Below are 21,096 nucleotides of genomic sequence, written 5' to 3' on the forward strand. Positions count from 1 at the left end.
ATAGGGTTAGGGTTAGGGTTAGGGATAGTGATAGGGATAGGGTTAGCATTAGGGTTAGGGATAGGGATAGGTTTAGGGTTAGGGTTAGGGATAGGGATAGGGATAGGGATAGTCATAGGGTTAAGGATAGGGATAGGGTCTGGGTTAGGGATAGGGATAGGGTTAGGGATAGTCATATGGTTAGGGATAGGGATAGGGTTAGGATTAGGGATAGGGTTAGGGATAGGGATAGGGTTAGGGATAGGGATAGGGATAGGGTTAGGATTAGGGTTAGGGTTAGGGATAGGGATAGGGTTAGGTTTATGGTTATGGTTAGGGTTAGGGTTAGGGTTAGGGTTAGGGATAGGGATAGGGATAGGGTTAGGATTAGGGTTAGGGTTAGGGATAGGGATAGGTTTAGGGTTATGGTTATGGTTAGGGTTAGGGTTAGGGATAGGGTTAGTGATAGGGATAGTGTTAGGGAGAGGGATAGGGTTAGGGTTAGGGTTAGGGTTAGGGTTAGGGTTAGGTATAGGGATAGGGATAGGGTTAGGGTTAGGGTTAAGGATAGGGTTAGGGATAGGGATAGTGTTAGGGAGAGGGATAGGGTTAGGGTTAGGGTTAGGGATAGGGTTAGGGTTAGGGTTAGGGTTAGGGATAGGGATAGGGGTAGGGTTAGGGTTAGGGTTAGGGATAGTGATAGGGATAGGGTTCGCGTTAGGGTTAGGGATAGGGATAGGGGTAGGGTTAGGGTTAGGGTTAGGGATAGGGATAGGGATAGGGTTAGGGTTAGGGTTAGGGTTGGGATAGGCATAAGGTTAGGGTTAGGGTTAGCGATAGGGTTAGGGTTCGGGATAGGGTTTGGGTTAGGGTTAGGGATAGGGTTAGGGTTAGGGTTAGGGTTAGGGTTAGGATTAGGGATAGGGTTAGGGTTAGGGTTAGGGTTAGGATTAGGGATAGGGTTAGGGTTAGGGTTAGGGTTAGGATTAGGGATAGGGATAGGGATACGGATAGGGTTAGGGTTAGGGATAGGGTTAGGTTTAGGGTTAGGGTTAGGGTTAGGGTTAGGGTTTGGGTTAGGGATAGGGATTGGGTTAGGGTTAGGGTTAGGGTTAGGGTTAGGGTTAGGGTTAGGGTTTGGTTTATGAATAGGGTTAGGGTTAGGGTTAGGGATAGGGAAAGTGTTAGGGTTAGGTTTAGGGTTAGGGTTTGTGTTAAGGTTTTTTTTCTGGAACCGTCAGTGTGAATGTAACAATAATTGTTGGGCTTCACTGGTTTTGCCCCGGGAACCACTGCTTTCTTGCTGGAAATATATAGAATTGGCTCCTTGTTTATGTAAGTTACTGTTTGGCTGTGTGGTTGGAGCTTTGGATTCAGACAGGGCCTGTCCCTTTCTCGCTGGCGGCTCCCGTGTATGCTGACATTGACAAGGGGATGTGAGTCTCTCATTATCTCCCCAGCCTGCCTCCTGGTGGGCGGTGGGTGGCAGCCCGCAGGCCAACGGGTCAGGTCTGGGCTGCTGGCCTGCAGCTTGTGCTCTGCCCGGGAGGGTGGACGGGCCCCTGGAGCCCGGGCGGCGGCTGGCAGCCCCCAGAGGGCTCACAGGGCAGCTCGCTGGCCATCGATCCGTGGCCGCCCCCCCCCTCCCCCGAGGTGTGGGAAACTGCTTGCCCTCCAGTTGGAGACATGGCCGTGTCCGGGTCATTGATTGGTTTCCCTCTTTAAGAATATTTATGAGCACCGGTTCCAAGAGCAGGTGAATCTCAGTCACCCAGCTGCTCAGTTGTGGGGGGAGGGGGGCAGGGGGGTGGGCGGTGTGGGGGGCACGGCTGGATGCAGCCCCCACACCCTCCCTCCAGGGCGGAGCACAGGGAGCTGCACATGGGGTGGAGCCTGGGCCTGCCCTGGGGGCTCCCAGCCAAACCCCAACAAAGGGCCCTGAAGTGTCCGCCTACCAGCCCTGCCCCAGTGCTGTGTGACCCTGGGCAGGTCTGGGAACCGCTCTGGGCTCTAAAGGAGACGCCAAGCCCACGGACTAGAGCTGCTGTGTCCGGTTCTAGGACCCCTCCCAGCTGTGCTCCCACCCGCACCCATGGTGGCCCTCGGTGGGCGGCCCTGGCCCTGCCCACCCCTCTTCTCAGCCCCAGGAACTGGCCCTCTGTTCTCCGTCGCCGCTCCCCTCCCCTCTCCACACCAGGCTTTTTCAAGCTGCTGCTGCTGCTTCTTTTAACATTTTTATTGATTTCAGAGAGGAAGGGAGAGGAAGAGAGAGATGGAACCATCCATGATGAGAGAGAATCGCCCATCGGCTGCCTCCTGCAGGTGCCCTACTGGGGGTTGAGCCTGCAACCCGGCCATGTGCCCTGACCAGGAATTGAACCCTGACCTCCTGGTTCATAGGTCAATGCTCAACCACTGAGCCACCATGGCCGGGCTGTTTGGAGCGTCTTCGGTCAGCCTGGAGAACTCCTAGTCATCCGTCAAAACCCTTTCTGGTGCCCCTCCCCAGCAGAACTGTGCCTCCCTGTGGGCGAGCGATCGGTGCCTGTGCTCCGAGCTCCAGAGGCCATGCCTGTCCCTGAGCACCCCACCCTCCGGTCTGCCCCTGCCCAGCCCATTGGGGTGGGGCATTATTGGGGTGGGGCATTATTGAGGTGGGGCATTATTGGGGTGGAGCATTATTGGGGTGGGACATTTACTGGAGACACCTGAGGTTTGGGCTCCCCTTGAGCAGAGACCAAGCGTCTGAGGTGGGGGGAGGGGGGTCCGTAAACCAGTCCCAGAGTGTTGGCCTGCGGGCTGTTGTTTTTTTTTTAATTATTATTATTATTTTAAAATATATTTTATTGATTTTTTACAGAGAGGAAGGGAGAGGGATAGAGAGTTAGAAACATCGATCAGCTGCCTCCTGCACACCCCCTACTGGGGATGTGCCCCCAACCCAGGTACATGCCCTTGACCGGAATCGAACCTGGGACCCTTCAGTCCGCAGGCCGACGCTCTAGCCACTGAGCCACACGGGTTTCGGCTGCGGGCTCTGTTCTGACGATCCACCTGGTCAGCGGAACTAATACCACATAGGTTATGTCGCCGCCGGGCAGGACTTATGGGCGGCCGTGGCCAGGCCTTGGGGCCAGACTTGGGCATGAGATGCCCCCTGGGGAGTCAGGTCAGGCAGGAGGAGGGGCAAGCGGGGGCAGGGAGGGCACTCCTGGGTCCAGCCTCCCCCCCCCGCCCCCCATCCCCCACCGCACGTGAGCCTGAAAACCCTGGGGGGAGCGGAGTGAGAGCCCTGGGCAGAGGGGAGGGCGCAGGGCCCGTGGCTGGTGCTGACCGAGGCTGCCCACCCCACGGCCCCTGACCCCCGCCCCCTGCCCCCTGCCCCCTGCCCTGGCCATGACCCTCCTCACTGGCCCCCGCTGGGACGCCTCTGGGCTGGCCAGGCAGCAGCAGCGCAGGCTTCTGGGTCCAGGCTGGACCCCCGGCGGCTAATTCCAGGGACTAGACAGGAAGCGGGGGAGGGGAGAGGCATGGGGGGGCTCCAGCCCCTCCTCTTGGGGACAGTGGGTGGCAGCCTCTGACCAGGCCGGGCCCTGGCCTCAGTGGACATCCCTGTGATGGGAACTCACCCCCCACCCCCCCGCCCCCCCTCGTCCCCCCCCCATCGGGAGGGCCTTGCCCCCGAGAGCCCCTCCCAGGGCATGGCCACTGTCCCAAAGCCGCCCAGGGCCCTGGGAGTGAGCCCTGGGGAGGCCGCCCACTGGGCCATGGAGGCCGCTGGGCTGGGCGGGTGGGGAGGGGGGAGCTCCAGCTGACCCCACCGGCTCCGGGGGCCGCACCCCAGGGTGAGGGCAGGGCTGGGCCACCCGGCCGGCGGAGCCGCTATTGACGAGGAAGGACAGGAGAGCGGCGGCCGGGTCAGCAGATCCGCCCGGGGCTCAGGATGCGCCCAGCATCGATTGGACACCGGCCTGCCGGGCCCTGGGGGGGGGGGGGGGCTGCCTGCCCAGCACGGCAGGCTGAGTGAGCTCCCAGCAGGCTCTGCTCGGCCCACCCTGAGGGCCTGGGCCCCTGACGCTGCCCTGGCACAGTCCCCGGGGCAGAGCTCAGGCCTGGCCTGCACCCCTGGCTCTGCTCCTGCCGGGCGGGGACCCGCACCCAGTCCGGGGCTGAGCTCTGCACCCGGTGGGCACGCTGCCAATTCCCTCCTGAGGGTGCGGGGGGCACAGACACTGAGAAGAGACAGGTGCTCCCAAAGGGACCAGGACGGGAGGGGACTGTGACAGGAGGAGGACGCCTGCCCTGAGACGGGCGGCAGGGAGGGGAGGCCTCCTGGGACCCAGGCAGGTGAGACACAGGCGGAGGGGGAGGGGAAGCAGGGCCCGAGGCGCCAGAGCGGCCGAGTGGGGCCCCAGGAGAGGAAGGCCCCCAACCCGGGCATCCTCCCCCCCAGAGGCAGGGCCAGCCCCGGGTCGCCTGTGCTGCCCGCGCTCTGCCTGCCTGTGCGACTGGCGCGTCGCACACCCGATCGATGATTGGAAACCGGCGCTCAGTGGGTCTGGGTGCCTCTGGAGCCAGGCGGCCCGGCCACCCCGAGAACCGCAGACGGCCTGCGCCTGGGCCCTGCCCACCCCACCCCTGCCCCAGCCGCACCGCTAATGAAGTGGGGTTTGATCTGCGAGACCACAGCCTGCAGCGCGACTGTCTGGCTCCGTGGGACTGGGTGAGGGGTGGGCGGCTGGAACCAGGCCCCGAGCCCCTGAGGGGGCCGTCCTGCTGGCCCGGACCCCCTTGCCCCTACTCATGGCCTCGGGGAAGCTGCCCATCTGGGGGCTGTGGCTCCCTCCCAGGGCCAGGGCTCCCCACGCTGCCGCCTGCAGCAAGCCCTAGGGGAGGGTGAGCCGGCCGGGCCTGCAGGCCCCCCACTTCTCCAGGCCCCCTGGGCTCTGCCTGCCCCCCAGGGCCTGGGACTCCAAGCACCTACACCCTGGGCGCCCCCAGGCCCCCACGGCACCTGCCCCCAGCCCACTCCTGGGCTCCCTCCCAGCCCAGCCTCCTGCCCCCGCCTGCCGGCCCCCAGCAGCCCACGCACTCCTGGGGATAGGGGGGGCTCTGGAGAAGAGCGGTGAATGAATGAACGAATGAACAAATGAGGTGAAAAGACATTCAAGAGAACTCAGGAGGCGGCACCTTTGGAGCGACTGCTTCCGGAAGGACCCACTTGTCAAGGGCTGTTGGGTGGGGTGGGGCGGGGCCCAGGGCGCAGGGGGGTTGGGGCCAGGGAACAGGCAGGGGAGGCATGGACCCAGGAGAGGGGCTGCCAGAGTCCAGGCCAGAGGATGCCCCTCGGGGAGCTGGTGTGGACGGGACAGGAGGGTCACAGGGAACAGGGAGAGGGGCTGCTGGGACGCAGCTGCCAGCCCAGGACGCCGAGGGAGGAAGAGAGACTCGCCATCCGCCAGCCACTCCCTCCCCCCCCCTCCGGCCGCCTCTGCCCCGAGGGGGAGGGAGACTCCCCGGCCGTCCTGCCTGTCCCTCTGGCTCACCCGCTGGTGTGGCCTGGGACAGTGGGACAGCGAAGGGCCTCCACGACCTCCCCAGGGGCTGCCCATCGGGCGGGAGGGAGGGCGGGCAGGCCACAGGCTGTCACCACAGTGACCTGTGACCACAGCCTCCCTCGTCACCCACACGGACCCTCCTGCCTCCACTGCCAGCAGCACGGACCCGCGGCCCCCACCACACCAGCCCCCCTGCCCGAGCTGCTGGACACCACCACCAGCAGCCCCCCTTCCGTCTGCCCAGCCTCACCCTCTCCCGGGCGCTGGTCTGGGGGTGGGGGGAGCCCCGGGCTGGGGCCTCTGGGTCTGGGGTGGGGGTGGGCGGCAGGTGTCAGTCTCAGATGTAAACACCGTGGGTAATGAATGGCCGAGGGGGCGGGCTCGGCCTGTAGCCGCCGCGTTATGAAGGCTAATGGATTTTTGAAGCCAGATTGATTTTTCATTAATTTGGTAAAAATCTTTTTCCTCTCCCCTATAATTCTGTCTTAAAACGCTCCCCCTGACAGCTCGATAAGTCACTCCGGCCTTAATGCACGTCTGGCTCACCCCCTGGCAGGAGGGGGCGGGAGGGGGCTGGCAGTCCCTTCAGGTAAACCCACATTAGGCCAGGCCGGGGCGGGGGGGGGGGGGCACTGCCGGGACCCTGAGAGCACAGCCCAGTCTCCAGGGCCGAGGCAGCTGGAGACAAGGGAGACCCCACTCCAGTGCCAGCTGCCCAGGCCTCTGGGCCAGCTCCTGCCCCAGCTCAGGGCCCTGGGTGCGAGGGTTTCCCCGCACCCTGACCAGCAGGGCCCTGACCCCCTGGGCCCCACGCCCACCCCATCCTCCAGAGGCCTCAGGCCCAGAGCCAGCCCTCACCTCTCAGAAGGGATGGCCCTGGGGGTGGGGGGGACACACTGACCCCTTTCTCTGCCTCCTCCCCTCCCCTTCCTCCAGCTCCTCCCCTCCCCCCTGCAGCTGAGCCTCTGCTCCCTGGACAGGGCTCAGCCGTCTGTCCGTCTGTCCGGTTCTGGTTCTGGCATTTCTCCTGGAATCTCCTCCCAGACTGCCCCCCGCCAGCCCAAACGATGCCACCCCCCCCCCAGAGGCTCTGGGATGGGGGTGGGGGCAGAGGGGCAGGTGGGGTCGGCCTCTGGCCAGACAACCCCAAAATCCGGGCGCTCAGGCCACGGTGGCTCCGGGCGGCCCAGCAGGTGCCTCAGAGCCGCGGGGTGGCAGCCTTCACAGGGGGTGCCTCTCCCGGCCGCCGGGCTGAGCCCACCGCTCCTCCAGCCCCGAGGTCCTGCCCGGTTTGTCCATCCTACAGAAGGGCACACTGAGGCCAGACGCAGGGGACGCGTGGGAGGCTGGTTTCCTGCAGCTGTTCCAGCCCATGACCTCCCCTGCCTCCCTCCCGGCCTCGGCACCCGGCACCCAGCGGGGGCTCGGCTCCAACCACCTGGCCTTCCCAAGGCCCCGCCCCGTCCTGTCTCCTACCGATGGGTGTCGGCGGGCTCAGGGCCTGCGGGGTGTCCGGGAGGACCTCACCCCGGTTCTTAATGACGTGTGCAAAAGCCCTTTTTCTTTCTTTATGAAATATATTTTTATTGATGTCAGAGAGGAAGGGAGAGGGAGAGAGAAACATCAATGATGAGAGAGAATCAGTGATCGGCTGCCTCCTGCACGGCCCCCACTGGGGATGGAGCCCAAACCCCGGCCTGTGCCCCGACCGGGAATCGAACCGTGACCTCCTGGGTCATAGGTCGACGCTCAACCCCTGAGCCCCGCGGGGGCTAAAGACCCTTTTTCCAAACAAGGACAGTCTCGGGTTCCGGTGGCCAAATCTCTGGGGCCCCCATTGACCCCATGCAGTCCGGGCCAGCGCAGCAGCACCCCTGCCTGGGGCTCCAGGACTGAGGCCCCTGAAGCCTCTCTGGCTTCACCCTGGCCGGCTCCCCAGCAGGGCCTCCCATGCCCTTCTAGGCGCCCCACCTCTGGGTCCCCAGGGCCTGGGGGTCCCCCTGGCTGGCCCTCAGGTGGCTGTGCAGCTTTGGGGCGTCTCACCCCCTCAGCCTGGCCGTGGGACCCCAGTGCCGTCTCCTGTGGGTTCAGCCAGGGGCACGGAGGGTAGACAGGCCGCTGAGGTTGGAGGGACCCGGGCTGGGCAGCAGGGGAGGAGACGGGGACCAGGGTTGAGGCCGGGAAGGGACCGGCTCCGGCGCCCCCCTTCGCGCTGCACAGGCCGCCCTCTGGCTCCTGGGCCTGCTCGGCTCCCCTCCCCAGGCCTCTGCGCATCAATCTCTGCGCCAGGCTCGCTGCTGACCCAAGCGAAACGGAGCCGGCCCTTCCCCTGCGCGGCTTTCTGTTGGCAAAGCAGAGCGGCTCGCCCCGACTCCGCTGCGCAGCGAGCCCCTCTGGGGCCTCCGCTCCGCCCGCTCAGGGCGCGCCCCGGGACCCCCACCTGCCTGCGAGCAGCCCTGCTCCCCCGCCCCGCCTCCCCCTCCCCGCACTGGGCCCCGGGAGCCGGCGCTGTCCTGCTGCCGCCTCCGCGCAAGGCTCACGCGTGGAGCCGGTGTGGGCCCGGCCCATGGCCCACAGCGCGGCCGGGACAGGGACACGCGGATGGACCGGAAAAGGGAGGCTGAGCCCGACGGGAGGCGGCCGCGTCCGGGGAACCAAGGCGGGCAGAGAGCGAGGGGGGCAGGAGCCGGGCTGGAGCTCGGGGTGTGGGGCAGACGCCTGACTCCCTAGCGCGGCGGAGTGCACCCCCATCTCCACACGCGCACCCACACGTGTGCACACCCATGAGCCGGCGGCCCCGCCACTCGGAAAAGACCTGGTCCCTCGCCCGGGCTGGACGGCCCCACCCGGGCGCTGAGCGACCCTGAGCCCCTGGCAGGCGGCACCCAGCGCAAGGCTGCCGCCCTCTCCTCCAAGTCCTGGTTTTGGGGGCGCAGCATTGCTCCCCGGGTGGGGGTGCAGGAAATGACTGGCCCTGGGGTGAAGCTGTGGGTCCAGCCAGGCCCAGCGGTGCCCTGGACCTCATCCCTAGGCCTCCTGGCAAGGACCCTGGAGAGAGGCCGGTGTGCGGGGCAGGGGAGGGGCTGAGGGAGTCTGGGAGAGCGGGGTGCCACCTTTGGGGGGCCCTCCCTGGTCGCAAGGGGCAGGCGGGGCTCGGGACCCCAGCGGAGCGCTCGCAGGAGGGGTCGCCGCGCTCTCCGCCGGACCTGCAGCCTGCCCCCCGATTAGCAGGTAACGGCCTCCCCTCCCGGACGCGGTTTTGTTAATCAAGTTACTTCGTGCGGAGGTGACCTTGGCCGGTTCTCCCCGGGAGGCAGGTGGGTCGCGGGAAACACACCGGCACCCTGGCCGCACCCCCCCGCCCCCCCCCCCCCGACTGCAGCGCCAAAGCGGGAGGGAGGTGTGGGCGCGGGCTGCTGCTGTTTGGGGACCTCCAGGGAGCAGGGGGGAGGGGGCGGGGGCGGGGGCGGGGGAGGCGGCCTGGCCGGCAGGGGGTCCTCCGCGCCCGCCCCGCCCCGGCCGGAGATCCCGCATCCGCGCCGCAGCATCGGGCGACGGCTGCCCCCTGGTGGCCACAGGGATCCCTGACCAACCGGCCCCGACCCCAATCTGCCCGCAGGCGGCGCCCCTCCAGGTGTCTCCAGGCCCTCTCCCCCTCCCCCCGTTTTAAAGCCTCACCCCAGGATACGTGGGTTTTTAACTGACTTTTAGAGCGAGGAAGAGAGGGAAACGCCAGTGTGAGGAGCTGGGTTGGCCGGCAGGTGCCCCAACCAGGGATCCACCCACGGCCGAGGTGTGCGCCCTGGGAGTCAAACCGGCAACCTCTGCTGCCCCGAGGGCGCCCCAGCAGCTGAGCCGCCCGCCTGGACGCACCGCCCTCCAGGCCCAGGCTGAGCCCCTCCATCCTCAGCCGGCCCCCCTCACTGCCGTCTCCCCCGGGATGGGACGGAGGCCCAGAGCTCCCCGCCGCCCTCACCACGGAGGCCCTCACCTCTCAACCACTGAACCAGGTCCGCCTCCCTGTGCGCACGCAGCTTGGGGACACGGAGGACTCAGTCTGAGCCCAGCCAGCGCCACGGGGAGGGGTGGGCACGGAGCCGAGGGCCGGGCAGGCGGGGTCATCGGTGCTGGGTCCGAGCCCGAGGGTGAGGAAGCCTCAGGGCAGGTTCCAGGTGGGCCAGCAGCCGGGGCCCAGGCAGGGCTTCAGGGCGGGGCCAGGCCGAGGGGCGCGGGGCGGCTGGGAGGGGCTGTATGAGATCCAGGCTCTGACGCCAAAGGGAGCGCGTGAGGAGGAGGGGCCGAGAAGAGAGGGGGGAGGGCCCCTGTGCACAGAGGGGACATGGCAGGTGTTGCAGGGGGGTCGTGGCTGGGACCCGCCCAGAGGGAAGGCCCCCCAGGCCGCTGGGGGTGCTGTGTGGAGGCCGGGCAGGGCGAGATGGAGGCCTGGAGGCCGGGCAGGGGCTGAGCCGGGCCTTGGCTGCGGGTGCCTGGAAGGCGGAGGAGGGCTGCCTGGCAGGTGTCCTGGGCCAGGCAGAAGCTGGGCTCAGGGTGAACCCCGCCCTGAGGGGGGTGTGGGCAGGGTGGGGGCAGGAGGGGGACAGGCCAGCTGAGGGGCCCTGGGAAGCCACCACGGGGGAGAGGACCCAGCTGCAGGGACCCAAAGCTGACCCCCCGCCCCGCTCCTTCGGCTCAAAGAGGAGCGGCTAGACCCCCACCCCACCTGGGAGCGGCCCTCCTGGGGCCCCAGGTGAGTGGGGGTGCAGGGCCCGGCCCCGCACTGGGCGGACACGCCTCATCCGACACTGTCTTTAATGGGCAGTGGGCACTGGGCCGGACGGCAACTGGCTTGAAGGTCCTCCGGGGCTGGGGGAGGACACGACGGGGTCCCCGCCCCCAGCCAGCTGCAGGCCAGGCTGGGCCCCCCTGTGGGGAGCCGCCCCTCACGTCTCCTTGGGCGACCAGGGGTGCGGCGGAGCAGCTCAGGGCCGGGGGTCTGGGGACGGCCGCCCCCCAGTCTTGCCCCTCTTGGCCTTGCGGCTCCAGCCGAGCAGGGGCCTGGGGCTGGCTCTCGCGGGCGCAGGCTCCCAGCCGCGCTCCTGGCTCCTCAGCAGCCCCCGCAGCGGCCGGCGGTCCCCCTGCGTCGGGGAATGCACAGCGGTCAGCACCGGCGGGGCCACCCGAGGGGGGGTGTGGGGCGCGTTGGGGGTTCCCGAGGGCAGCCCCGCAGCGGGGTCCCCCAGGGCGGCTGGGCCTCCTGCAGCTGCGGGTGGAGCCCCCGTGAGGGCGGGGCTCACCGTGCCGGGCTCGGCGGGCAGCAGGGTCGCCACCTGCAGGCTCACGCCCGCGTCGCCCACGCCCTTCAGCCGGGCCACCACCTCCGCGTGCTTCCACCACCGGCACGGCTGCCCGTCCACCGACACGATGTAGTCGCCCTCCTGGAGGCCGGCCGCCTGCGGGGCAGGGCATTGCGGTCCGAGCCCCACCAGACGCCGCCGCCCCCACCCGCCGTCCTCCCGGCCTTACCGCGGCCTGGCCCCCGGGGACCACGGCGGCGATGAGCACGGGCGCGTCTCCCCGCAGCGTGAAGCCGAAGCCGCCCTCCCCTCGGGTCACGTGCACGGGGCCCCCCAGCCGCCAGCGGTTCTTGGCTGAGAACACAGACAGGGGCCCCTGGGGGCCCCCCAGGTCAGCGGCCTGGCCTGCGGCCCCCACCGAGCGGCACATCCGGGGGCCGACACCAGGGGGCGCCGCAGGCCGGGCCCCTCGGGGCCTCGCGGGCAGCGGAGGCGGGAAGGCGCTCACCAGCCGGTGGAAGATGTCGGCCACCTTCACCTGCGAGAAGCTGGGGGCGCGGACCTCCGGCCTCTGGGACGTTCTGGCTGAAAGGGCGACGGGAAGGGAGGGCGGGCTCAGCCCACGGCTCACGGGACGGGGACACGGCTGGGTGCGGCTCAGCCAGAGCGGGCGACACGCGTCCCTCTCCGACATCCGGGCCGGGCCGCACCCCCACTGGTGCGAGGAGCCCGCGGTGGTTCCCGCCCAGGTAACCCCGGAGGAGCCGGCAGGGGCCTGGGGGTGTCTGTCTCCCAGGGCAGCCCCCTTGGGGGAGTCAGGGGCGGCAGCGTGGGTGGCCTCCAGCACCCCGCTTCTCGGGCTCCGCTGTGGGCGTGAACGGTGATGCATTCGCCCCAAAGGCCGCAGGGCCCCGCCCCCACGCCCAGGACACACCCACCCACGCGGCTGCTCACGCTGGATGTCGGGGGCCTCCGGGGCCTCGAAGAAGTCGTCCTCCAGGTCCAGCTCCGAGTACTTGGCCAGCGAGCGCCGCAGCGCCTGGGCCAGCACCGCCTGCAGCGGGTCCACGCGGCGCAGGGCGCGGCCCACGGCGTGCAGCCTCAGCGCCGCCTCCTGCCCCAGGATGGCGCGCCTCAGGTGGGCCTTGCCTGCACAGACGCGGGGACAGCGCACATTGCACAGCCGCCCTGCGCCCCAGCCCCCGCTCCCGCCCGGATGGGACAGGGGAGCTGCCGGGGTGAACGCTGGGCCCGGAAAAGCCTCCCACGTGTGCCCCCTCCTGCCCCGGGATCACCCACCAGTGGGCGGTGGGGGGCATCCAGGAGGCAGGTTGGCTACCCCACCCGTCAGCTTTGGGGTACCAGGCGTGGCCAGAAGGAGTGACCTGTGAAGGGTAGGGTGGGGTGGCCCCCGGGGATCATTCGCCCCCGACAGGGCCCCGCACTCTCCCACAGCCGCCTCACCCAGCTTCCTGCGCTCCTCGGGCTCCTGCGGCGGTGCCAGTGCGGGGCGCTGGGGCTCAGGGGGGGCCTGGGGCTCCAGGAAGACCTCCCGCTCCCGCACCAGGAGCTCCTCGGCCGCTGGGGGCAGAGAGGGCCATGAGCCCCCGCACTGAGGCCTCCCTCCGCGCACAGCCAGCCTCCCTCTCCGCACGCACAGCCCCGCCTCCCCCGCACGCAGCGCTGGTGGGGTGGGCTCTCACGCGGGCCGCCGCAGAGGGCCGTGGCCGCGTGGAAGTGGGCCAGGGCGCGGAAGTGCTCGGCCTTGACGATCACCAGCGTGGTCCAGGCGAAGGGCACGTAGTCTCGGACCGGCGGCTGGGCCATGGCCCGATGCACCTGCTCATACTCGGCCGCCACCTGCCAGGACCCAGGCAGGACGGTCGGCCAAGCCCAGCTGGGGCCCCCCAGCAGCCTCAGCCCCGCCTCCCCACCTGGGGACCAGCCTCCACCGGCCCTGGCCCATGCGGGTCCCAGCTTGAGGTCTGTGCTCCCAGTTCCTGTTCTGGTTAGTGCTGTCCCAGAGCTGGACTCAGGACCTTGGGTCCCGCCCAGCCCCCCAGGGACCAGATACCAATAGGAGACGCAGCCCCGCACACCGCCCCGGCCCCATTCCAGGCCCTGCCCACCCAGTTGGCAGCTGACCAGGCCTGGCCGGGGCCCAAGGTGCTTGTTCAGGCCTCGCTTGATAGGGGCGCCGTCCTCACCTGGGCGGCCTCCTGCGCCAGGCGCAGCTGGGCCAGGCAGTCATGGGGGGCGGCGGGGGCCGGGAGCGAGAGACCCTCGAAGACACACTCCTGGGCCTGGGCGGTCATGAGCTGCTGCAGCACGCGGAGCGAGGCAGGGCTCATGTCGGGGCTGGGCGCGTGGGAGAACTTCTCCCGCAGGAGGCTGAAGGCGCCTGCAACGGCGGTGCTCACAGCGCAGGGCAGGGCTGCCCGCACCCCTCAGCCCTGAGCGCCCCACACAGGGGTACAGGCTGAGCCCCTCTCGCTGGGGGCCGTCCTACCCACCCTGGCTCTGGGACGCGCAGACCCGGGCACCTGCCTCACCTGCCGCCCTCTGAAAGGCCTCGGCTGCACGGCTGGCGCCCCCGGGGCAGGTGCGGTCCTGGCGCGCCCCGATCTGGGTGTGCAGCGCCCCAATGTTGAAGAGCACGCTGCCCTTCTCGAACGCCAGCGCCTGCTGCTGGGCCGGGACCCCCGTGAGCGAGTCGTACCTGCAGGGTGGGGTCAGGCTGGGTGGAGCCCGAGGCAACAACCCGGAAGTTGAGAGGTGGGCGCAGGCGGGGCCCTACCAGTGGAAGAGCAGCCCCAGGCCACGGGCGGGGCTCACGAAGCGGGCGTCCAGGAGGCAGAGCTGGCTGTAGTAGGACATGAGCAGCTCCAGGCCGGCCTGGCTCCGGCTGGGCGTCCGCGTGGCCTGCGGGAGGGAGCAGCTGACCCCACCCTCCGGGCAGCCGCCTGCACCCCACCCTGAGAGCCTCCTCGGACATCACAGCCCAGGGGCAGCCGGGGCCGGAGCGGACGGGGCCACACTGGGCGTCTGTCCTTCCTGGGCTGTCGTAGGCCTCACATTTGCCCCAGGAGACCGAAGGGCACGGGAGGGACAGGCATGGAGCAGCCCTGCCCTAAGGGCCGAGTGCCCGGTGCAGGGCGCTGGCAGGCGTGGGAGCCCACAGTGAGCCTTGTCCCCACTGCCCAGGGCTGCCCTGTGGTGAGTCCACAGTGAGCTCCATTTTGCTGTTGGGACTGAGCCTCTGGGGTCACTGGGTGTGGCCGGTCTCCCTGTGGGGTGGGCGGGGCCCCCTACCTGCCGCAGGTTGGCCAGCTCCCTGATTTCCGCCTCGTAGGTGGCGCCATCCTCTCCAAAGTGCTCAGAGATCAGCTCCTGGGGGGGGGGGGGGGGGGGGAATGGCCTTGCCTGGAGTCTCCCGGCCCCGCGTGGGAGAGACCCAGACTGGGGGTGGGGAGGCCCAGACGGTGGGGGGGTGGGGGCACCAGCCCCAGAGAAGGGCCACCCCTCACCGCAGACATGGGCCCAGAGGCTCCGGGCTGTTTCTGCTTGAATTCCTGTGTTGACCCCCGGGGGGCAGGTGCCACAGGCCACAGGGGGACATGGAGGCGCCTTTGCACAGGGCCTGCCAGGCAGTGGCCAGCTGGACAGGACAGCCCGGCTCCTGAGCCCCCACAAGATGGGGGACCAATCGGTTCTCACCACAGGCTCTGGCTGTGGGACCCTCAGAGCGAGAGATGGGGACCCTGGGGACATCTTGGGGCTCCGGGCAGGAGGACCAGCTCTGCGGCGCCCGCCCAGGCGGCTCTTCTCCAAAGCCTCGCAGTCCGAAGCCCTGAGCGGGGGAGGTGGGCATCCCCAGGCCAGGCCTTCCCCCCTCGGACCTCAGTTTCCCTGCCTGTCCATCGAGACGCTGGACCAGGAAGCCTCCATGACCCGCCCCCTCGGCCCCCAGGCCGCACTCACCCTCAGGGCTGCGGACCAGTCCAGCTCTTGCGTCTCCTTCAGCCCCAGGGGGATCAGGGGGACAGTGACGCCTTCACTGGAACCAGAAGCAGCGAGTGCCGACCCTGGGGCTGGCCCGGCACCCCGTGGCACACCCACAGCCCCCCGACTCTGAGAGGCGTCCCCGCACACCCACACACGCCGCAGGCTGCCCGGGTCACGGACCTCCCACATCACACGCACACGCACACCCGTGTCCACACCCCACGTGCACTCGCACCTCCCGGGCCCGTCCGCGTCGCTGCCGCAGTCCAGCTCCTCCAGCTCCTCCTTCAGCAGCTGCAGGCTGGAGTTGACGTAGCTCAGCTCCAGGGCCACGGTCTCCCTGACTCGGGTGTTGCTGGTGGCTCTGGGAAGGGGGGCTGAGGTCAAGGCCAGCCCTGTGGGTGGGCCGCAGGCCTGACCACGCTGCAGCCTCGCCAGTCCCCGCTCCAGAGCCCACTCCTGGGGGCAGCAGCGGGTCCAGGCCCCCTTTCCCGAGTCGCCGGCGGTTTATGCAGACTCCTGCCCTCGCGAGCATGTCCTGGCTGTCCCCGGGCCCCCAGGGCACGGCCGCCCCCCTGCCTCCCCCAGGCGCAGGCCATGCCCGCGGCAGACACTCCGAACCCACTCCCCAGGGCGAGCGGGTCAGACCTCTGTGCTGCATCTGGGAGCCCCCAGAGGGGCCGGGGACCCTGGAAGGCCAGGCTCAGGGCAGGAATGGGGCCCGCCCTGCCCTCTGCCCGCGGGCCCTGCGCACCTGTACAGGTTCTCGGCGCCCGCCCGCATCCGGAGCTCCTTGCTGATCTGCTGGTGGACGCGGGCCCTGCGGCTCTGCAGGCGGCCTGGCTGCGTCTGCACCAGGGGGTCGCCGCCCTGCACGGAGGCCACGGGTCACAGGCTCAGCACCCTGAGGCCGGGCCAGGGGTCCCCCACTCGTGGGGCAGGGGGTGAGCCGGCCCACCTGGCGTGGAGCCTGGGCTCAGAGGGTGATGCCGGGAGGAAGGGCTGAGGGCTGGAGGGACTCGGTGGGGGTGGGACACAGCTGGGCTGATGGTGGGCGCGGCCGTCACGTGACGGGGCCCCGGGCAGGAGGCAGCCACAGTTCACCACGCGTCCTCCTGGACGTTCGTCCTGCAGCCCCTCACACGCCTGCTCTAGCGCCGTCAGGCCGGGAGGGGCCGGGGACAGTGACCGAGGCCTGGAGGCTGGCTCTCGGGCCGCCCCTCAACGCTCTGCTGGGCTTTCCGTTCCAGCTGATGACTCGTGGGGACCCCTTGGTGAGCGCCCCAACCACAGGCACAGGGTCGCTCGCTCCCAGGCAGCAAGCCAGGCCTCCTGACTGCCCGCTGCCCACCTCGGCTGCGGCTCCTCACGCTACGGGCAATGGTGCCAGCCTGCCCGCGTCTGGGGCCGCAGTGAAGAGCCGGGGCAGCTTACAGCAGGGACGTGCGGCCACCGTGCCTCCTCCTGGCCACGCAGGGACCTCCCGTGGGGTCAGTCTGCAGCCAGGGATCAGGAAGGACTCAGAACCACCTTCCCCGGCCGACGCCCACATGGGCGCTCACTCCACCTCTGACCAGCGTGGGAACGAAGACGCTGCCCCAGGGGCGCGGACAGAGGGAGGGTTTCCTCCTGCTGCGCGGCCTCGGCCGCCTGCTGTGTCTGCTGTCTCCCATTACCCCAGGACGCCCCCCGCACAGGCAGTGTCAGACCTTCCGGGCTCCAGCTGGCTCAGCACAGGAGCGCACCCTCTCCCCTCCCATGGCAAAGGCTGCCAGCGCACAGCCACCTGGGCTTACGCCCAATGTGTCCAGACTCCAGCGTTCTCAACAGGTCAATCAGGGAAGGCTTCTTGTAGGAGGAGGCACTCTTCTGAGACATGAAGGACAGGAGGCTGGGGAGAGGGGGTGTGTCCCTCCCTGAACTTGGGGAGAAAGAGCAGAGGTGGCAGGGGACTCCCCATGGCGGGTCTTGGGGCCACATCTGTAGACGGGGCGGCTGGTCTCAGGATGACACAGGAGGAACAAGACGCTCTCCTCCCTCGCTCTGCCGGCTGAGTGCCTTCCTGCTGACCGCCTTCCTGCTGACCGCCGCCTCTTCTCCGCCCCATACCGCCCACCGTGCCCCCTCCGTGCAGGAGGCCTGGGGCGGGGGCAGAGCCCAGGCTGCATCCCGCTCCTCCTGAAGCTCCGACTGCGAGCCCCCAAGGCGCCCCGCCCTCGGGGTGAGCGGCCATGGCCGTCTGCCCGGGTGGGGGTCCTGTGCTGGGCAGAGGCCACGGATCAGCAGGGCTGTCCTCACCAACACGGTCCTGCAGTCTCTGTGTCCGGGGCTCCCAGAGAGACGAGCCGGGCCCACTCTGAGCTCGGGGGCACCCCTCACGACCTGGACCCTAACGCTCCCGCCAAGCCAGTGGCTGGAGCCTGGGGAGCGGGGGGCGGCGTGGGACGGAGCAACCACCTGACCTCCGCTGCTGGACGGACGGACGGACGGATGGAGAGCCTGCTCAGGCCTGTCGCCCTCGCCGGGTGGAGCTGGCCCCGGGGGTAGGGGTCTGCTGTGGAAGGGGGCGCAGGTGCCAGGTGACCAGCATCCCCCAGCCGGGGCCCAGCGGGTGCAGAGGGTGGAGAACGGGGAAGAGACCCCCTCACACCCACTGCCGCGGCCCTGACATGACCGGGCTGGCGGCTCTGGCTGCCCGGAAGCCCTGGGCCTGTGGCCCCAGCAGCCCAGGAGGAAACAGCCCGCGGGGGGGGGGGGGGGGAGGACAGTTGGAGGACAGTTATGCCAGCACAGGCCGCTGGAACAAACAGCAGGTCCCCGCCCTGCCCAGGCTCCCGGCTCCGCGGGTTCCCAGGGAGAGGCCCTCACGCCTGGCAGATCAGCCCCCACCCCCCCCTCAGGGCCCCCCTCCCTCCCTCGGTCTCACCTGAACACAGAGGATCTGGACACCCCAAGGAGTGGGCCCAGCACCCACCCCCCACACGGCTGCCAGAACACGGTGGCTGCAACCACACACATGACAGATGGACCACAGACCAGGCCCCTGCGGCCAGCGGGGTGACACCCCCGCCCTCTCTGAGGCTCACTGGGGCACTGGTGGCCCCTGGTGCCTTCAGACGTCCCCACTCCCAGAGCCCCTGCTAACTGGGCCCCTGGCTGGCGTTGGGGAGTCCCCACTGGACACCGGCCGGGGAGCCGCTGGCGCCGCCCTCAGTGCTCCTGCGTGGCTTTGGGCCTGGCCAGCGGCCCTGTCCTGACTCCGAGCCTGTGACCGTACCGGGACCAGCCCCCTCCACCCCGGCCACAGGGGTCCGGTCAGACCTTCCAGGGAGCAGGAGCCGCCGGGGCAACAGGACAGAGGAGTGTGGGAGGGCCGCCCAGCGCCTCCTCCGGCCCAGCTCCCAGCCCAGCGCCTCCTCCGGCCCAGCTCCCAGCCCAGCGCCTCCTCCCTGCACAGTTGGCCGCTGGGCTGCTGGGTCGCCCCGAGAGGAGGCTGGGAAGTTTCCGCGCCTTCCCAGGGTGCCCTGGGGCAGAGAGCCCTCTGGAACACGTGTGTGAGCAACCTCCCCAACATTCCATCCGACAACACATGCCGGGGCCGCGGGAAGTGGGGTCACCAAGGGCAGTGCCCACGCTTGGGACCAGGGCCCAATGTGCTCCCCACACGTAGCTGCCACAGCACCTGGCATCTCCTGGGGGTGAGGAGGGCCTGCCCCTGCGGGGTCTGGTCGGCATCACGTGGCTGCCAACCTGGGCCCCAGGTCCCACCAGACACCCCCTTCGCCCCTGGAAGGCCTGGCCCCAGCACACAAAGCTGAACGGAGCAGCCGGGTCCTCCGCGCGCCTGACCTGGGAGAGGGAGGCGAGCACCTCTGCAGGCGACACTGGCGTCTGTGCTTGAGAGCGAGGCCGCCAGAGCAGCCCGTTCCCAGGCCCATCGGGGCAGGTCCCCGCCCCACGCCCTTCCCGGGCCTCCCGGCGCTCCTGGAACCGGTCCACAGTCCAGCGCCCAGGACTCCACGGGGCGGGTGCGCAGGGAAAGGACGGAAGGACGCGCTCCCGCCTGTGACTCCGGCCGTTTCCTGTACCTGCGAGGCTTCAGCCACCAGCAGCTCCGAGTGTCAGCAAACACCGCGCCGGTGCCCAGCGCGAGGCCGGCGGCCCGGGGACAGGGGCGTTAGGAAAGGCGCAATGGCCGGCGCGAGACGCAGGCGCGGGCTGTCACCGACCGGAGCCCAGCCCCGGCCCGACAGGGCGCCCGGGAAGCGGCGAGCTGGAACGGCGCTCTCCCCGTCCCTGAGCCGCACGGGAGGGGCCTCCTGCTGCTTCCCCAGCACTTGATCCCGGCCCGGCGAGAGCGCAACCAGCGCAGGCAATTATCGCGGGGTTTGCCCTCCGGGCCTCAGTTTCCCCAACAGTGCGCCCAGCTTGCCTTTTGGGGCGAGCGAGTTGTGGATGGCGGGAGTCTCCCTTGCATTGCGCTCGGACAAGGGAGCAACGCCGCCAGAGACCCAGCGCCGCGCCCGCCCGTTCCGGGCGCCCTCCTCCCGGCGCCCCCACTCCCCGGGCGCCCACCTTGCGGACGCTGTCGGCCGCCTGCAGCCCAGGGCTCTCGTCGCCGGCGCCCGGGCCGTCTCGCCTCTCCTCCGGGATCATCGCCGCCCGCCGCTCGGTCCGCGCCGCCTGGAAGCCGAGGCCCGCGTAGGTCCCTCCCGGGCGCCGCGTCGGGTCCCGCACTGTGGTCTCCCCGGGTGGCGGGCCCGGCGTCGGGAGGGGTGTGGCGGCCCGCGCCGAGCGTGCGAAACTTTCCGCTGCCCAATCGGCGACGGCGGCGGTTCCGACGGACAGCAGCCTCGACCAACCAGAGAGCGAAGGAGATGGCTCCGGGCGCCCAGGCCCCGCCCGCCCACCCGCGGAGTCCTGGGGGAATGCGGTCGCCCCTGGCAACCGCCCGGCCCGACACCGGGCTGGGCCGCGGGGCGCGCAGTGCGCGTGCGCGAGCGGCCGCGGAGTGCGCCGAGAAGTTAGGGGAAAAGGAAAAAATAACGCGGAACGTGGAACTCGCTAACCGCTCCCGTCCCGGCCGCTCCCTTCCCCTGCAGCCTCCACGTTGGCCCCGCGCGGGTTCATGCCGCCCGCCGGCCACAGGGACCCTCCGAGGGGCTTGTCCACAAATGTGCACGTGGCGTGTTTAACGGTGCGAGCGCTGGAGCGAGGTGGTAAACAATGCTCCTCCTCCCGCTCCGGGGCGGGTGTCTGCAGGTCCGGCGTCCTGCGCCCCGAACGCGCCCCCAGAACCTGCCTCCGGAACCTGCTTCCAGAACCATTACAAGTCCACAGCCTACTTCCGAGCTGATAGCCGGACTGGCCCATTTCCAGGATGGAACTCCCCAGAACCTGCGCCCTTGTGGGCTGCCCCATCACTGTGCCTCCACCGGGTCCCTCCTAACTTCCCCGAGTTCCGGTGACGCCGGAGCCCGCCTCACCACGGAGCACACCCTTTGTAGGGGCAGGAGCACCGGAGCCGGCGCAGAAGCTAATCTTCAGTCTATCAGGTTCCCTCTACACTCCAGCCCGGCCCCCCCCCCCCGCCCCCGCCGGGCCCTGCACACCCGATCTGCCTCCCTCCCCAGAGCTGGATCCCGAGCGCGGCGCCTCTGCCTGCCTGGCCAGGACACACAGGGGAACAGGAGCGGCTGTGCAGGAGGGAAGAGGAACCCTAGGGTATTGCCGGCTGCGCGGTTCTCATCGCCACAGTAACGTATCCAGGTGGCCCGGCGCCGCCCGCACAATTGCAATATGAGTCTAGGGGGCGAGGGGGGGTGCTGGGATGCGGCTTAGGCCAGTGGCCAGGAGGGGAGTCCAGGGGGCTCCTGGGGGAGCCCCACAGGGGAGACCAGCCCGCCAGCCCCACACGCTGCCCTGGCGGGTGAGACCCCGAGGCCTGGGCTGCCGTCTTGCCTGTGACGTGGGGGTGGGGGTGGGGGTGAGGGTGAGGGTGAGGGGGGCGCCTGCCGAGGGCAGAGAGTCCTGGCCCTGCTCCTCCTCTGACTGCGAGAGAGCAAACCTCCCTTCGCGCAGACCTTGGGGCTGGGCTCCTGGTACTTGGAGCCCAGTGTCCGCCCAGCCGGGCAGCGGTGGGCGCCATCCCAGGGGCCTCGGTGCCCACTGTTCCCGCTCACGTTTTTCAAAACGAGGTGCAGACGGGGAAGCCAGACTCACCCCCCACTGTGCTCACGCGAGGGCCACAGAGATCCGGG

General features: G+C 69.2%; 1 protein-coding gene across 3 annotated transcripts; it reads right to left on the reverse strand.

Annotated features, from left to right (window-relative positions):
* Positions 1 to 9,018: 9,018 nt before the first annotated feature.
* On the reverse strand, positions 9,019 to 19,721 carry RHPN1 (rhophilin Rho GTPase binding protein 1). 3 transcript variants are annotated; one of them, XM_036338038.1, is made up of 15 exons: positions 19,412 to 19,721; positions 15,591 to 15,706; positions 15,072 to 15,200; positions 14,813 to 14,888; positions 14,144 to 14,221; positions 13,629 to 13,753; positions 13,384 to 13,550; positions 13,039 to 13,232; positions 12,535 to 12,691; positions 12,296 to 12,412; positions 11,786 to 11,980; positions 11,340 to 11,416; positions 11,061 to 11,207; positions 10,832 to 10,987; positions 9,019 to 10,672 (listed from the first exon to the last, which is right to left on the reverse strand). In XM_036338038.1, the coding sequence occupies exons 1-15, from the start codon at positions 19,490 to 19,492 to the stop codon at positions 10,517 to 10,519; spliced, it is 1,971 nt and encodes a 656-aa protein (XP_036193931.1). In that variant the 5' UTR covers positions 19,493 to 19,721; the 3' UTR covers positions 9,019 to 10,516. The 3 variants fall into 3 exon arrangements, with proteins under 3 accessions (XP_036193931.1, XP_036193930.1, XP_036193932.1); XM_036338037.1 differs by lacking the exon at positions 19,412 to 19,721 and adding an exon at positions 18,158 to 19,374; XM_036338039.1 differs by lacking the exons at positions 14,813 to 14,888; positions 15,072 to 15,200; positions 15,591 to 15,706; positions 19,412 to 19,721 and adding an exon at positions 14,549 to 14,799.
* Positions 19,722 to 21,096: the final 1,375 nt, after the last annotated feature.

This window comes from Myotis myotis, unplaced genomic scaffold (genome assembly GCF_014108235.1).
Source record: "Myotis myotis isolate mMyoMyo1 unplaced genomic scaffold, mMyoMyo1.p scaffold_m19_p_16, whole genome shotgun sequence".
NCBI lineage: Eukaryota > Metazoa > Chordata > Mammalia > Chiroptera > Vespertilionidae > Myotis > Myotis myotis.

Coding starts and splice junctions, on each gene's coding strand:
- RHPN1 (XM_036338037.1), bottom strand. CDS start 18,571: ATGCCGACCAGACCCCGCAGGGGCAGGCCCTCCTCACCCCCAGGAGAT. Junction 13,551..13,628: donor CTGGGGCTGCTCTTCCACTG/GTAGGGCCCCGC, acceptor CCCACCCTGCAG/GTACGACTCGCTCACGGGGG. Junction 10,988..11,060: donor TCCCCGGGGGCCAGGCCGCG/GTAAGGCCGGGA, acceptor CCTGCCCCGCAG/GCGGCCGGCCTCCAGGAGGG.